Genomic DNA, 17690 nt, shown 5'->3' with positions numbered 1-17690 from the left:
TTGTCTTTCTGAATTTTGTATTTTAGCATATAATTTATTCCATCCATCCATTTTGTACCGCTGGTCCCGTTCGGTGTCTTGGGGGTGTTGGAGCCCATCTCAGCTGCATTCGGGCGGAAGGCGGGGTACACCCTGGACAAGTCGCCATCTCATCACAGGGCTTAATATTATTTGTATTTGCTTTTATTTTATTTCCTTGACATGCTGTTACTGTCATAATTTTCTCAACCTAATGGATGTAAAATCGTTGAAAGTGCCTTGACTTTTATGTACATTGTGGATATATGTTGGTTGTTCATTAACACATTTTTAAAAACTACTGTTCGTACTCGTTAGCACGTTATGAAAATGTTGTTCTTTAAATATGTAATTTGTAAAAAGTTATAATAGAGTTTCTGAGAAAAAACAACAGATAATACCATGAATTGATTTACGTGGACCCCGACTTAAACAAGTTGAAAAGCTTCGGGTGTTACCATTTAGTGGTCAAATGTACGGAATATGTACGGAACTGTGCAATCTAGCGCTGCATGCAACATACTACGGTGCTGCGCACGTTCGTGTCTGCCACCCGGAAGCAGAATACAACTTCCAGTGGATGAATTGTGAGCTTTAAAATCTGCCACCCGGAAGCAAAATACGACTTCCGGTGAATGGATTGATGACGGCTAGATTTTATTAGCAACTGCGACTTGGGCTCAACTCGCTGAGATTCGGTAAGTGGAAACATTTTATGTGCTTTAAATTGGCGTTAAATAATTAAAGGCGCGTACCACTGTGTCTTTAATCACATTATTTTTACCTTTGTTGCACTCGAGCGCAGCAAACGACAGGCTAATGTTAGCATGGTTAGCTATTGATTTGTTTACAAACTCTTTGAATCATTAACGTGTCAAACTCTACAGATTGATAGACTTGAGCGATTTATAGCGGTCGTTATCAAGTGCCTGGAGGGCCAAGGTTTGATATTGTGTAGTAAATCTGTTCCACGTCAAAGTGGGATGGCTCATGGTGGAGGACAGAGCAAAACAACTTGCACTGAGCCTTGTCTATAAAATCAGCTACACCTCCCTGATATCGAAGTACATGTCAAACTACTTCCAGAACGTAAATGACCGCCATAACCACAACACCAGGGGGGGCGCCACAAACCACAAACCACGTCAAACCCAGATTCCGATCTAACAAAGGTCTTAACTCCTTCTCCTTCTATGCCACATCAATATGGAATGCACTCTCAACAGGTGTAAAAGAAAGTGCATCTCTATCCTCCTTCAAAAGCGCACTAAAAGAACACCTCCAGGCAACTACAACCCTAGACTAACACCCTCCCCCCACCACATCCCACCTCCCCGGATTGTAAATAATCAAATGTATATACTTGTTCTTATGCTTTCTGAGCTCACTATGTTCACCGCTCGCTGTACATATCCTACCAAGTGAGACCTACACTGTTACAATGTCCATTTCTCAGATGATATCATTGTTGATGACTGAAGTATGCTGATAGCAATCCAACCTAACCTCCCGTCCCAACCCCCTCCGCATGCCACCTCCCGGATTGTAAATAATGTAAATAATTCAATGTATATACTCTGATGATTAACTTGTGTGATGACTGTATTATGCTGATAGTATATATTTGTACCATGAATTGATTAACATGGACCCCGACTTAAACAAGTTTGAAAAACTTATTCGGGTGTTACCATTTAGTCATCAATTGTACGGAATATGTACTGTACTGTGCAATCTACTATTAAAAGTTTCAATCAATCAAAAAAAAAGTCAAGTGAAAAGAGTAGAGGTGCGTCACTGAGCATGCACACTACATTGATCAGTACTGATAAGGCTATCAAACATTAAGCGTCACTGCTGTTGCCATGGTGACAAGTGTTGTATTATTCCAACAGGAACTGACTCCAGGGGGGGTCTGTACTGCCCACATGTGAGTTATTGACGTCCACAACTTCCAAACCGGACGTGCTGACATTTGTGCTCAACAGTGAAAGTTCTACGACATCATCATGGTCTTAGCGGATCTGGGTCGCAAGATCACCTCGGCGCTGAGGTCGCTCAGCAATGCCACCATCATCAATGAAGAGGTAGCGCCACACTTCTTCCTCAAGGGGGCGTGGTCTTGCCTAACAGGACCTTTTTTCCATCAGGTCCTCAACGCCATGTTGAAGGAGGTGTGCGCCGCCCTGCTGGAGGCCGACGTCAACATCAAGCTGGTCAAGCAGCTGAGGGAGAACGTCAAGTGAGTGCGCACCAAGACCACCGGAAACCTCGGACCGTGCAACGCTCTGCTTGTCCCCGCAGGGCAGCCATAGACCTGGAGGAGATGGCGTCGGGTCTGAACAAGAGGAGGATGATCCAGCACTCCGTCTTCAAGGAGCTGGTCAAGGTCTGACCTGGGAGCCAAAAGTCCTCCCCGAGTCCCACTTGTTGTTTTTCTCTCATCCTAGCTGGTGGATCCCGGCGTGAAGGCGTGGACCCCCGTCAAAGGAAAGAACAACGTCATCATGTTTGTGGGTCTGCAGGGCAGCGGCAAAACCACCACCTGCTCCAAGGTGAGCCCCGTCATCACAACCGTAACAACACCGTCATACTGATTGATGTCCGCCATGCAGCTGGCCTACTACTACCAGAGAAAAGGCTGGAAGACCTGCTTGATCTGCGCTGACACCTTCAGAGCAGGTACACCTCAGCAGGTAACACACACCTGGATGCTTGCTAACTCTGTTGTCTGCAGGTGCCTTTGATCAGCTCAAACAGAACGCCACCAAAGCCAGGATCCCGTTCTATGGCAGGTACTGCCTTCAGGTTCCTGTCCTCTAGTCATGTGTGCTGCCTTCAGGTTCCTGCCCTCTAGTCATGTGTGCTGCCTTCAGGTTCCTGCCCTCTAGTCATGTGTGCTGCCTTCAGATTCCTGCCCTCTAGTCATGTGTGCTGCCTTCAGGTTCCTGCCCTCTAGTCATGTGTGCTGCCTTCAGATTCCTGCCCTCTAGTCATGTGTGCTGTCTTCAGGTTCCTGCCCTCTACTCATGTGTGCTGCCTTCAGGTTCCTGTCCTCTAGTCATGTGTGCTGCCTTCAGGTTCCTGCCCTCTAGTCATGTGTGCTGCCTTCAGGTTCCTGCCCTCTAGTCATGTGTGCTGCCTTCAGATTCCTGCCCTCTAGTCATATGTGCTGCCTTCAGGTTCCTGCCCTCTAGTCATGTGTGCTGCCTTCAGATTCCTGCCCTCTAGTCATGTGTGCTGTCTTCAGGTTCCTGCCCTCTACTCATGTGTGCTGCCTTCAGGTTCCTGTCCTCTAGTCATGTGTGCTGCCTTCAGGTTCCTGCCCTGTAGTCATGTGTGCTGCCTTCAGATTCCTGCCCTCTAGTCATGTGTGCTGTTTTCAGGTTCCTGCCCTCTAGTCATGTGTGCTGCCTTCAGGTTCCTGCCGTGTAGTCATAGGTGTTGTGTTCAGGTTCCTGCCCTCTAGTCATGTGTGCTGCGTTCAGGTTCCTGCCCTCTAGTCATGTGTGCTGCGTTCAGGTTCCTGCCCTCTAGTCATGTGTGTTACGTTCAGGTTCCTGCCAACTAGTCATGTGTGTTGTGTTCGGGTTCCTGCCCTCTAGTCATGTGTGCTGCCTTCAGATTCCTGCCCTCTAGTCATATGTGCTGCCTTCAGGTTCCTGCCCTGTAGTCATGTGTGCTGCCTTCAGATTCCTGCCCTCTAGTCATGTGTGCTGTCTTCAGGTTCCTGCCCTCTACTCATGTGTGCTGCCTTCAGGTTCCTGTCCTCTAGTCATGTGTGCTGCCTTCAGGTTCCTGCCCTGTAGTCATGTGTGCTGCCTTCAGATTCCTGCCCTCTAGTCATGTGTGCTGTTTTCAGGTTCCTGCCCTCTAGTCATGTGTGCTGCCTTCAGGTTCCTGCCGTGTAGTCATAGGTGTTGTGTTCAGGTTCCTGCCCTCTAGTCATGTGTGCTGCGTTCAGGTTCCTGCCCTTTAGTCATGTGTGTTGCGTTCAGGTTCCTGCCAACTAGTCATGTGTGTTGTGTTCGGGTTCCTGCCCTCTAGTCATGTGTGCTACCTTCAGGTTCCTGCCCTCTAGTCATGTGTGCTGCCTTCAGGTTCCTGCCGTGTAGTCATAGGTGTTGCGTTCAGGTTCTTGCCATCTAGTCATGTGTGTTGTGTTCAGGTTCCTGCCCTCTAGTCATGTGTGCTGCGTTCAGGTTCCTGCCCTCTAGTCAGGTGTGCTGCCTTTGGGTTCCTGCCATCTAGTCAGGTGTTCTGCATTCAGGTTCCTGCCCTCTAGTCAGGTGTGCTGCCTTTAGGTTCCTGCCGTCTCGTCAGGTGTGCTGCATTCAGTTTCCTGACGTGTAGTCATAGGTGTTTCATTCAGGTTCCTTCCCTCTAGTCGTGTGTGCTGCGTTCAGGTTCCTACCGTCCAGTCATGTGTGTTGCGTTCAGGTTCCTTCCCTTTAGTCATGTGTGTTGCGTTCAGGTTCCTGCCGTCTAGTCATGTGTGCTGCGTTCAGGTTCCTGCCGTCTAGTCATGTGTACTGCGTTCAGGTTCCTGCCGTGTAGTCATAGGTGTTGCGTACAGGTTCCTGCCCTCTAGTCATGTGTGCTGCGTTCAGGTTCCTGCCCTCTAGTCATGTGTGCTGCGTTCAGGTTCCTGCCGTGTAGTCATAGGTGTTGCGTTCAGGTACCTGGCCTCTAGTCATGTGTTCTGCGTTCAGGTTCCTGCTGTGTAGTCATAGGTGTTGTGTTCAGGTTCCTGACATTTAGTCATTTGTGTATATATAATGATGTTGATGTTGTGTACTAGTTACATGTAGATGTATATATGCTGTTGTTGTGTATTAGTTACATGGAGATGTATATATTATATGGTTGTGTATTAGTTACATGTAGATGTATATATTATATTGTTGTGTATTAGTTACATGTGGATGTATATATTATATTGTTGTGTATTAGTTACATGGTGATGTATATACAGTATTATGATGTTGTATAATAGTTACATCCATCCATCCATCCATTTTCTACCGCTTATTCCCTTCGGGGTCGCGGGGGGCGCTGGAGCCTATCTCAGCTATGGTGATGTATATATGTTGATGTTGTGTATTAGTTACATAGGATGTATATATTGTTGTGTATTAGTTACATGGTGATGTATATATTATGTTGCTGTGTATTAGTTACATGTAGATGTATATATTATATTGTTGTGTATTAGTTACATGTTGATGTATATATTATATTGTTGTGTATTAGTTACATGCTGATGTATATATTATATTGTTGTGTATTAGTTACATGCTGATGTATATATTGTTGTGTATTAGTTACATGTAGGGTGGGAGAGGGGTTAGTGCATGTGCCTCACAATACGAAGGTCCTGAGTAGTCCTGAGTTCAATCCCGGGCTCGGGATCTTTCTGTGTGGAGTTTGCATGTCCTCCCCGTGACTTCGTGGGTTCCCTCCGGGTACTCCGACTTCCTCCCACCTCCAAAGACATGCACCTGGGGATAGGTTGATTGGCAACACTAAATTGGCCCTAGTGTGTGAATGTGAGTGTGAATGTTGTCTGTATCTGTGTTGGCCCTGCGATGAGGTGGCGACTTGTCCAGGGTGTACCCTGCCTTCCGCCCGATTGTAGCTGAGATAGGCTCCAGCCCCCGCGACCCCGAAGGGAATAAGCGGTAGAAAATGGATGGATGGATAGTTACATGTGGATGTATATATTATGTTGTTGTGTATTAGGTACATGGTGATGTATATATTATGTTGTATATTAGTTACATGGTGATGTATATATGTTGATGTTGTGTACTAGTTACATGGTGATGTATATATGTTGATGTTGTGTACTAGTTACATGGTGATGTATATATGTTGCGTACTAGTTACACAGAGATGTATATACTGTATGTTGCGTACTAGTTACACAGAGATGTATATATGTTGTGTACTAGTTACATGGAGATGTACATATGTTGTGTACTAGAATCATGGTGATTTGTATATGTTGATGTTGTGTATTAGTTACATGGTGATGTATATATTCTTTGTAGTACAAACCCTGTTTCCATATGAGTTGGGAAATTGTGTTAGATGTAAATATAAGCGGAATACAATGATTTGCAAATCATTTTCAACCCATATTCAGTTGAATATGCTACAAAGACAACATATTTGATGTTTAAACTGATAAACATTTTTTTGTTGTTGCAAATAATCATTAACTTTAGAATTTGATGCCAGCAACACGTGACAAAGAAGTTGGGAAAGGTGGCAATAAATACTGATAAAGTTGAGGAATGTTCATCAAACACTTATTTGGAACACCTCACAGGTGAACAGGCAAATTGGGAACAGGTGGGTGCCATGATTGTGTATAAAAGTAGATTCTATGAAATGCTCAGTCATTCACAAACAAGGATGGGGCGAGGGTCACCACTTTGTCAACAAATGCGTGAGCAAATTGTTGAACAGTTTAAGAAAAACCTTTCTCAACCAGCTATTGCAAGGAATTTAGGGATTTCACCACCTGCGGTCCGTAATATCATCAAAGGGTTCAGAGAATCTGGAGAAATCACTGCACGTAAGCAGCTAAGTCTGTGACATTCGATCCCTCAGGCTGTACTGCATCAACAAGCGACATCAGTGTTTAAAGGATATCACCACATGGGCTCAGGAACACTTCAGAAACCCACTGTCAGTAACTACAGTCGGTCGCTACATCTGTAAGTGCAAGTTAAAACTCCTATGCAAGGCGAAAACCGTTTATCAACAACACCCAGAAACGCCGTCGGCTTCGCTGGACCTGAGCTCATCTAAGATGGACTGATACAAAGTGGAAAAGTGTTCTGTAGTTTGATGAGTCCACATTTCAAATTGTTTTTGGAAACTGTGGACGTCGTGTCCTCCGGACCAAAGAGGAAAAGAACCATCCGGATGGTTCTAGGCGCAAAGTTGAAAAGCCAGCATCTGTGATACTATGGGGGTGTATTAGTGCCCAAGACATGGGTAACTTACACATCTGTGAAGGCGCCATTAATGCTGAAAGGTACATACAGGTTTTGGAGCAACATATGTTGCCATCCAAGCAATGTTACCATGGACGCCCCTGCTTATTTCAGCAAGACAATGCCAAGCCACGTGTTACATCAACGTGGCTTCATAGTAAAAGAGTGCGGGTACTAGACTGGCCTGCCTGTAGTCCAGACCTGTCTCCCATTGAAAATGTGTGGCGCATTATGAAGCCTAAAATACCACAACGGAGACCCCGGACTGTTGAACAACTTAAGCTGTACATCAAGCAAGAATGGGAAATAATTCCACCTGAGAAGCTTAAAAAATGTGTCTCCTCAGTTCCCAAACGTTTACTAAGTGTTGTTAAAAGGAAAGGCCATGTAACACAGTGGTGAACATGCCCTTTCCCATCTACTTTGGCACGTGTTGCAGCCATGAAATTCTAAGTTTATTATTTGCAAAAAAAAAAAAAAAGTTTATGAGTTTGAACATCAATTATCTTGTCTTTGTAGTGCATTCAATTGAATATGGGTTGAAAAGGATTTGCAAATCATTGTATTCCGTTTATATTTACATCCAACACAATTTCCCAACTCATATGGAAACGGGGTTTGTAGTTACACAGAGATGTATATATGTTGTGTACTAGTTACACAGAGATTGATTGAAACTTTTTATTAGTAGATTGCACAGTACAGTACATATTCCGTACAATTGACCACTAAATGGTAACACCCGAATACGTTTTTCAACTTGTTTAAGTCAGGGTCCAGGTTAATCAATTCATGGTAGTATATATGTTGTGTACTAGTTACACAGAGATGTATATATGGTGTGTACTAGTTACACAGAGATTTATATATGGTGTGTACTAGTTACACAGAGATGTATATATGTTGTGTACTAGTTACACGGAGATGTATATATGTTGTGTACTAGTTACACGGAGATGTATATATGGTGTGTACTAGTTACACGGAGATGTATATATGGTGTGTACTAGTTACACGGAGATGTATATATGGTGTGTACTAGTTACATGGTGATGTATATATGTTTTGTACTAGTTACACGGAGATGTATATATGTTGTGTACTAGTTACACGGAGATGTATATATGTTGTGTACTAGTTACACCGAGATGTATATATGGTGTGTACTAGTTACATGGTGATGTATATATGTTGTGTACTAGTTACATGGTGATGTATATATGTTGTGTATTAGTTACATGGTTATGTTGTGTACTAGTCACATGGTGGTGTATATATGTTGTGTACCTGGTAGGGGTGTAACGGTACGTGTATTTGTATTGAACCGTTTCGGTACCGGGATTCCGGTTCGGTTCGGAGGTGAACCGAACGAGTTTCCACACGGACATATTAAGTAGCGTAACGCACGTTGTGTAAACTGCACACCGAGGCACAACACACGTCAGTCTATCGTAGCCCGTTAGCTGCTAGCATGCCGCTAACGGGCTATGATAGACTGAACATATGTCCTCTTATCACCGGACATGTCCTCTTTTGCGGAGCTGTCAGGACGGAGTTTCTTAAATGCCTCAAATGTCCGGCATTTTGAGTTAGGGTTGCGTGTATTTTCAATGTACGTTCAGGGTTAAGAAGGGGTTAAAAACAAAACAAATTGTGCGTGCAGCAGCATTGGTGAGGGAGGGGAAGAGACAGAGAGAGTTATGATAAACGCGCATGCGTCGCCAGGCTCTGCTTTTTATCCATAGATTTATCAGATTTAATTATTTATTATCTATAGCTGGGGTGTCAAAAGTGTGCCCCGGAGGCCATTTGCGGCCCACAGCTAATGTTTTAAAGGCCCACGGCACATTCTAAAAATACTATTAAAATAAACAAAAACATAACAAAAGTGAAATAAAAAAGCTTAAAGTTTAAATGTAATTTAGAAAAAGTTGCAATGTTGACTAATAAAACAAAGCTCTTTTTTTTTGTCTTTCAAACTGTCATTGTTCAAAACATAATATTGAATCAAAATCAATGTTATTATGAATTATTGACCTATCCAAGGTTCCATTAACTTCACATCAAATATTCCATTAAGAAAAATATTTTTGGTGGAAGATTTTGCAAATTTGGTAAATAGATAACCCAAAAATTGATATTTTGTTGTTTTCTTACTGTACCGAAAATGAACCGAACCGTGACCTCTAAACCGAGGTACGTACCGAACCGAAATTTTTGTGTACCGTTACACCCCTAGTACATGGTGATGTATATGTGTTGTGTACTAGTTACATGGTGATGTATATATGTTGTGTATTAGTTACATGGTCATGTTGTGTACTAATTACACAGAGATGGACCCAGTGGTGATTGCAGCAGATGAGGTGTACATGGTGATGTATATATGTTGTGTGCTAGTTACATGGTTGTGTTGTGTACTAGTTACAGAGATGGACCCAGTGGTGATTGCAACAGAGGGGGTGGAGAAGTTGTGTGCTAGTTACATGGGGATGTATATATGTTGTATACATGGTGATGTATTTATGTTGTGTACTAGTTACACGGAGATGTATATATGTTGTGTACTAGTTACACGGAGATGGACCCAGTGGTGATTGCAGCAGAGGGAGTGGAGAAGTTGTGTACTAGTTACATGGTGATGTATATATGTAGTGTACATTGTGATGTATATACAGAATGTTGTGTACTAGTTACATGGTGATGTATATATGTTGTGTACAATGTTATGTATACCGGTATATGTTGTGTACTAGTTACACAGAGATGTATATATGTTGTGTACGAGTTACATGGTCATGTATATATGTTGTGTACATTGTGATGTATATATGTTGTGTACTAGTTACACAGAAATGTATATATGTTGTGTACTAGTTACATGGTCATGTATATATGTTGTGTACTAGTTACACAGAGATGTATATATGTTGTGTACTAGTTACATGGTGATGTATATATGTTGTGTACTAGTTACACAGAGATGTATATATGTTGTGTACTAGTTACATGGTGATGTATATATGTTGTGTACTAGTTACACTGAGATGTATATATGTTGTGTACTAGTTACACGGAGATTTATATATGTTGTGTACTAGTTACACGGAGATGTATATATGTTGTGTACTAGTTACATGGTGATGTATATATGTTGTGTACTAGTTACATGGTTATGTTGTGTACTAGTTACACGGAGATGGACCCAGTGGTGATTGCAGCAGAGGGGGTGGAGAAATTCAAAGGAGAGAACTTTGAAATCATCATCGTGGACACAAGTGGGAGACACAAACAGGAAGACTCTCTGTTTGAAGAGATGTTGCAAGTGTCCAATGCTGTGGTGAGTACTTGAACGCATCGTCCTCTGACTGGATTCTGCCTGGGATGACGCTGTAGGGGTTTCCATAGCAACCAGACAACATCGTCTACGTGATGGACGCCTCCATCGGTCAGGCCTGTGAATCGCAGGCCAAAGCCTTCAAAGACAAAGTGGACGTGGCGTCGGTCATCATCACCAAGCTAGACGGCCACGCCAAAGGAGGCGGAGCTTTGAGCGCGTAAGATTGCTCTCAGGTGGATGATGGGCGTACATCTGACCCGCCTTGCGTTTCAGGGTGGCGGCGACCAGGAGTCCAATCATCTTCATCGGAACAGGCGAGCACATCGATGACTTCGAGCCCTTCAAGACGCAGCCCTTCATCAGTAAACTTCTTGGTACGCCACCTGCTGCTCACCAATGCAAACACATGACCTCACTTTCTCTTCCGGTCACACTGACACCTGCTGCTCACCCCTGCAAACACATGACCTCACTTCCTCTTCCTGTCACACTGACACCTGCTGCTCACCCCTGCAAACACATGACCTCACTTCCTCTTCCTGTCAGGTATGGGCGACATCGAGGGCTTGATCGACCGAGTCAACGAGCTCAAGTTGGACGACAACGAGGAGCTGATTGACAAGTTGAAACATGGTGACACCTCCAACCTTATTTGATGATGCTAACTGTAAGTTAGTGCAGGTGATGATGCTAACTGTAAGTTAGTGCAGGTGATGATGCTAACTGTAAGTTAGTGCAGGTGATGATGCTAACTGTAAGTTAGAGCAGGTGATGATGCTAACTGTAAGCGAGTGCAAGTGATGGTGCTAACTGTAAAGCTGTGATCCTCAGGACAGTTCACACTGAGAGACATGTATGAACAGTTCCAGAACATCATGAAGATGGGACCTTTTGGACAAATAATGGTAAACACTGTGTGACCTTTGAACTCTGCTGAAGCTTAATTGTGTGTGTGTGTGTGTGTGTGTAGGGAATGATTCCAGGCTTTGGAACAGACTTTATGAGTAAAGGAAATGAGCAAGAATCAATGGCCAGACTAAAAAAACTCATGACTATCATGGACAGCATGAATGACCAAGGTAACACACACACACACACACACACACACACACACATACACACACACACACACACACACACGCCTGACAAGAGTGTGTGCGTGTGCACAGAGTTGGACAGTAAGGACGGGGCCAAGTTGTTCAGCAAGCAGCCCAACAGAATCCAGCGTGTGTCACGAGGAGCGGGCGTGGCCACTCGAGATGTCCAAGAACTTTTGACCCAGTACACCAAGTTTGCTCAGATGGTGAAGAAGATGGGCGGGATCAAAGGCCTCTTCAAAGGTGACATCTGCTGTCCATCATCTGCACACCTGTTGTTGACACACTAGTGTACCTTTGTGTGCGTACATACGTGAGTGTGTACATGTGTGTGTGTGTGTACGTGTGTGTACGTACGTGTGTGTGTGTGTATGTACGTGTACGTATGTGTGTGTGTGTGTACGTACGTGTGTGTGTGTGCGCATATGTGTGTGTGGGTGTGTGTGTACACGTGCGTGTGTGTGTGTACACGTGCGTGTTTGTGTGTATACACGTGTGTAAATGTGCGTGTGTGTGTGCGTGCAGGAGGAGACATGTCCAAGAACGTCAACCCGTCTCAGATGGCCAAACTCAACCAGCAGATGGCCAAGATGATGGACCCGCGGGTGCTGCACCACATGGGTAAGTAAGACTCCGCCCCCAGGTCACATGACCCACAGGGACTGACCAGGTTGGTGTGCAGGTGGCATGGCGGGACTTCAGTCTATGATGCGGCAGTTCCAGCAGGGGGCAGCAGGGAACATGAAAGGCATGATGGGATTCAACAATATGTGACTTTTTTTTTCTCTCTCCTGATTGGAGCACACACCAAATAAAACTTTGTAACTCTACCATTGCTTCGTCTGTCCAACAATACACACCCTGGCACACTCCGCCCCCTCTGGTGCTGTGTGGTACTGCAGGCATTGTCTGTCCAACAATACACACCCTGGCACACTGCGCCCCCTCTGGTGCTGTGTGGTACTGTAGGCATTCTACTTCATCGATCACCAAGTTTCCATCCATCCATCCATCAGGGACAAGCGGTAGACATTCAAAATGTCTTATTATTAATGTTACATTTACAACCAATCATTTTTCATGATGACACCAAGTTTATTTATTAATAATCACTGCAATGTTTTATTATTAATGTTACATTTACAACCAATAATTTTTCATGACGACCCCACATTGACCCCGATGGGCAACTGTGTGGGCCGGGACGCACCACCTCGTCTTGGGGGTGTAGCCTCTACCTAAAAAAAAAAGGTAATGATCCTTCCATTAATACATGCACAAACACACACACTTTGTTACATCCTCCATTTAGTCAAGTGTGATGTCTTTAAATGTGACTTTGTTTTCAGGTGGCAAAATCCAATCTTCATTGTTGAAATGATTCTATATTCTTTTACATATTTTATTCACTTGTTGAAATGATTCTATTATCTTTTATACATTTTATTCACTTGTTGAAATTATTTTACATTATTTTAAAAATGTTATTCACTTATTGAAATGATTCTATATTATGTTATTTTTTATTCACTTATTGAATTGATTCTATATTATGTTATCTTTTATTCACTTATTGAAATGATTCTTTATTATTTTATATATGTTATTCACTTATTGAAATTATTCTATATTCTTTTATATATTTTATTCACTTATTGGAATTATTCTATATTTTATATATTTTATTCACTTATTGAAATTATTCTATATTCTTTTATATATGTTTTTCACTTGTTGAAATGATTCTATATTATTTTATATATTTTATTCACTTATTGAAATGATTCTATATTCTTTTATATATTTTATTCACTTGTTGAAATGATTATTATGTTATCTTTTATTCACTTATTGAAATGATTCTACATTATTGTATATATGTCATTCACTTGTTGAAATGATTATATATTCTTTTATATATGTTATTCACTTGTTGAAATGATTATATATTCTTTTATATATTCACTTGTTGAAATTATTCTATATTCTTTTATATATGTTATTCACTTGTTGAAATTATTATATATTCTTTTATATACGTATGTTATTCACTTGTTGAAATTATTCTATATTATGTTATATCTTTGATTGACTTGGAATACCCACTCTGGAAGTATTCCAGCACATGTTTGTGATGTTAGGGACACCTAGTGACACTACATGTAATATTTGAAATATACTTTGTGGGGACACATTTGATATGATACTTAATATACACATATATTAATATACATTTAATGTTGAACTTGAATAGAAGGTTGTCTCTCAGCTGTCAGAGATGATGAACGATCTTTGTACAAAGAAGATGTGTCACTCTGACCTGCCAGTCATGATGGAGTCATGTGACTTGGATGAACTTGGAATGATTAGTTTGATGAGATACCAAAGTGGATGGAGATTAGAGTTGCGAGTGAGACGTCGTCTTGCTGTGCTATCTGTGCTTTGACGTGGCACCGCCGCCATCTTGTTTTGCCTGCTTGGCAGCAGCACATCAAGCACTTCTTCTTCTCAGCACTTTGGCTCCTTTTCAGCCGCATTCGAGCCTTCATTTCGCACGCACACCTTGGAGAGGACACAGCGGCTGGTGAGTACGCTGCTGGTCTTCATGGTGAGCCCCGCTAGCCGCTAGATAGGACGCGGCTGGTCTTTATGGTTTGCCGCTAGCTGCTAGTTAGCTCGCCTGTTTGACTTGGTCAACTTTGTTCGTCAGTTAAGTTTTGCTGAAGTGCTTGTTGAAGGGAACATGAGGCAACGTGTATGAAGTGTGTATATATATATATATATATATATATATATGTATGTATATATATATATATATATATATATATACACAACTATGACGTCACTGAGCCCATGTGTCTGTGCGTCCCAGCGTTGCCATGGCAACGTTTGCAGAGTACATGGCGCAAAACGAGGAGCGCGACGGCGTGCGCTTCAGCTGGAACGTGTGGCCGTCCAGCCGCCTGGAGGCCACCCGCATGGTGGTTCCGGTGGCGGCTCTCTTCACGCCGCTCAAGGAGCGCCCGGACCTGCCGCCCATCCAGTACGAACCGGTTATGTGCAGCCGCGCCACCTGCCGCGCCGTGCTCAACCCGCTCTGGTAGGCCAGCGTGCGCGCGCACAGGGCAAGTGTGGGGTCACGTGATCACTCCCTCACCTGTGTTGCAGCCAGGTGGACTACCGGGCCAAGCTGTGGGCGTGTAACTTCTGCTACCAGAGGAACCAGGTAGGAGATGCCAGCTGGCGCCGGTGGCCACCATCCGCTTGACCCGCGCTCTCCGTGCCCCTTCCCTTTCAGTTACCGCCGTCCTACTCCGGTATCTCAGAAGTCAACCAACCGGCCGAGCTGCTTCCTCAGTTCTCCACCATCGAGTACGTGGTCCAGGTGAGTTGCCTGCTCCCACAAGCATGCTGTGGTGCCCCCACTGAGTCTGCGTGTGGGTCCTCAGCGCGGCCCGCTCATGCCGCTGGTCTTCCTCTACGTGGTGGACACCTGCATGGACGACGAGGACCTGCAGGCCTTGAAGGAGTCCCTGCAGATGTCCTTGTCCCTCCTGCCGCCCACGGCCCTGGTCGGCCTCATCACCTTGGGCCGCATCGTCCACGTGCACGAGCTGGGCTGTGAGGGCGTATCCAAGAGCTACGTCTTCAAAGGCACCAAAGACCTGAGCGCCAAACAGCTGCAGGTACGACTCCACCTCAGTATAGTGGCTTCTGATTGGCTCAGCCTCAGGGAGCTGAAGTGAGATGATAAATAAGTCCTTCATAGCAATTAACAGCTGCTAACAAGGGATTCCTCTACTCTGACCTACTTCCTGATTGAATGTGTCACATATACATGTATATAGTAGTATACCTATAGATCTTGTACTGTGTGTGTATATATATATATATATATATATATATATATATATATATATATATATATATATATATATCTATAGGTATACTACTATATATATGTGTGTTTATATATATATATATATATATATATATATATATATACTGTACTATATATGTATAGTATATATGTATATATATATGTATACTATTTTATATATATATATATATATATACATACAGTACAAGATCTATAGGTATACTATATATATATATATAGTATACCTATAGATCTTGTACTGTGTGTATGTATGTATATATATATATATATATATATATATATATATATATATATATATATATATGTATATGTGTGTGTGTATTTATAAAATACAGTACAAGATCTATAGGTATACTACTATGTATTGTATATATAATACAGGTATACTACTATATTATGTATATACCGGTGTGTGTGTGTATGTATGTATATATATATATATATATATATATATATATATGTATATATATATATATATATATATATATATATATATATATATATATATAGTAGTATATCTATAAATCTTGCACTGTATTATATATGTATATAATATATAGTAGTATACCTATAGATCTTGTACTGTATTATATATATATAATATATAGTAGTGTACCTATTTATCTTGTATTGTACTGTATTATATATGTATATAATATATAGTAGGATACCTATATATCACGTCTTGTACTGTATTATATATGTATATAATATATAGTAGTATACCTATAGATTTTGTACTGTATTATATATGTATATAATATATAGTAGTATACATATATATCATGTCTTGTACTGTATTATATATATATATATAATATATAGTAGTATACCTATATATCATGTATTGTACTGTATTATATATGTATATAACATATAGTAGTATACGTATATATCATGTCTTGCACTGTATTATACATGTATATAACATAGTAGTATACCTATATATCATGTCTTACACTGTATTATACATGTATATAATAAATAGCAGTATACCTATATATCATGTCTTACACTGTATTATATATGTATATAATATATAGCAGTATATCATGTCTTGTACTGTATTATATATGTATATAATATATAGCAGTATATCATGTCTTGTACTGTATTATATATGTAATTAATATATAGTAGTGTACCTATATATCATGTCTTGTACTGTATTATATATGTATATAATATATAGTAGTATACCTATATACTAGGGATGTCCCGATCCAGGTTTTTGCACTTCCGATCCAGGTTTTTGCACTTTCGATCCGATACCGATATTGTTTTTGCACTTCCGATCCGATACCGATACTGACCAATACCGATACTGACCGATGCTGGCCTATCCGAGCATGTATTAAAGTTTAAAGTTATTTAGCCTACTTAGTTGTCAGAATCATGTTGAAAAGGGTTTTAGTACACTTGATAACAACTAGCCAGCTGAATTAGGGGAGTTTGAATAATACACAATGGTTGGTAACAAGAAACCGACCTGTTTATTCAAGGATAAACACAAAATAGACACAATTATACATGACAAACAGAAATGGCATCATTGAACTAGGGCTGGGCGATATGGCCTTTTTTTAATATTGCGATATTTTAAGGCCATATTGAGATACACGATATATATCTCGATATTTTGCCTTAGCCTTGAATGAACACTTGATGCATATAATCACAGTAGTATGATGATTCTATGTGTTTTGATTGATTGATTGAGACTTTTATTATTAGGTTGCACAGTGAAGTACATATTCCGTACAATTGACCACTAAATGGTAACACCCGAATAAGTTTTTCAACTTGTTAAAGTCGGGGTCCACTTAAATTGATTCGTGATACAGATATATACTATCAGATATATACTATCATCATAATACAGTCATCACACAAGATAATCTCATTGAATTATTTATATTATTTATAAACCGGGGTGTGGAGGGGGGGGCGCCGGATGTAAGTGTCAAAAAGACAGCCAAAAGAGTTTGATATGAGAATAAATCTAAAGTTAAAATATAGGGTAGAAATGCACCCATTTGCAGGAAATGTAGTCTTGATTTTCAAAATTTTCTTTCAAGGCTTGCATGTCTACATTAAAACATTCTTCTTCATACTGCATTAATATATGCTACTTTTAAACTTTCATGCAGAGAAGGAAATCACAACTAAAAAATTACAAATTTTTTCATACGGTGTTGATCTGGAAATGTTTGTCTCGGCATTTTGATGGTGTGGACGTGTGGCACTGAATGGAGATAAGCGTCTCGACAGACGTTACAATATTTGAACAATGATGACGAAAACTGTTTTCTCTGTCGTGTCCGTGT

The 17690-nt window shown here is 41.4% G+C and overlaps 2 protein-coding genes across 5 annotated transcripts in view; both read left to right on the top strand.

Moving 5' to 3' along the window:
• The first annotated feature begins 587 nt into the window (after positions 1-587).
• On the top strand, positions 588-12292 carry srp54 (signal recognition particle 54). 2 transcript variants are annotated; one of them, XM_061981713.1, is made up of 17 exons: positions 588-716; positions 1914-1948; positions 2007-2105; positions 2169-2260; positions 2323-2407; positions 2469-2573; positions 2634-2700; positions 2756-2813; positions 10215-10365; positions 10434-10582; positions 10639-10739; positions 10912-10998; positions 11197-11270; positions 11336-11444; positions 11535-11705; positions 11988-12083; positions 12145-12292. In XM_061981713.1, the coding sequence occupies exons 3-17, from the start codon at positions 2028-2030 to the stop codon at positions 12234-12236; spliced, it is 1515 nt and encodes a 504-aa protein (XP_061837697.1). In that variant the 5' UTR covers positions 588-716; positions 1914-1948; positions 2007-2027; the 3' UTR covers positions 12237-12292. The 2 variants fall into 2 exon arrangements, with proteins under 2 accessions (XP_061837697.1, XP_061837698.1); XM_061981714.1 differs by having other exon boundaries at positions 657-716; positions 1914-1931.
• Positions 12293-13926: 1634 nt separating this feature from the next.
• sec23a (Sec23 homolog A, coat complex II component) overlaps positions 13927-17690 on the top strand; it is a 30415-nt gene continuing 26651 nt past the window's right edge. For all 3 annotated transcript variants that reach the window (XR_012051149.1, XM_061981711.2, XM_061981710.2), the window contains exons 1-5: positions 13927-14046; positions 14335-14562; positions 14631-14688; positions 14761-14847; positions 14912-15148. Coding sequence is in view for 2 of the 3 variants with exons in the window: in XM_061981711.2 (XP_061837695.1) it covers positions 14342-14562; positions 14631-14688; positions 14761-14847; positions 14912-15148 (603 nt within the window). In the remaining variant the exon portion in view is untranslated. The remainder of the gene's footprint in view (positions 14047-14334; positions 14563-14630; positions 14689-14760; positions 14848-14911; positions 15149-17690) is intronic.

Source organism: Nerophis lumbriciformis, linkage group LG24 (genome assembly GCF_033978685.3).
Source record: "Nerophis lumbriciformis linkage group LG24, RoL_Nlum_v2.1, whole genome shotgun sequence".
Lineage (NCBI taxonomy): Eukaryota > Metazoa > Chordata > Actinopteri > Syngnathiformes > Syngnathidae > Nerophis > Nerophis lumbriciformis.
Note: the sequence above shows the minus strand (reverse complement) of the source record. Positions and strands in the feature narration are given on the sequence as shown.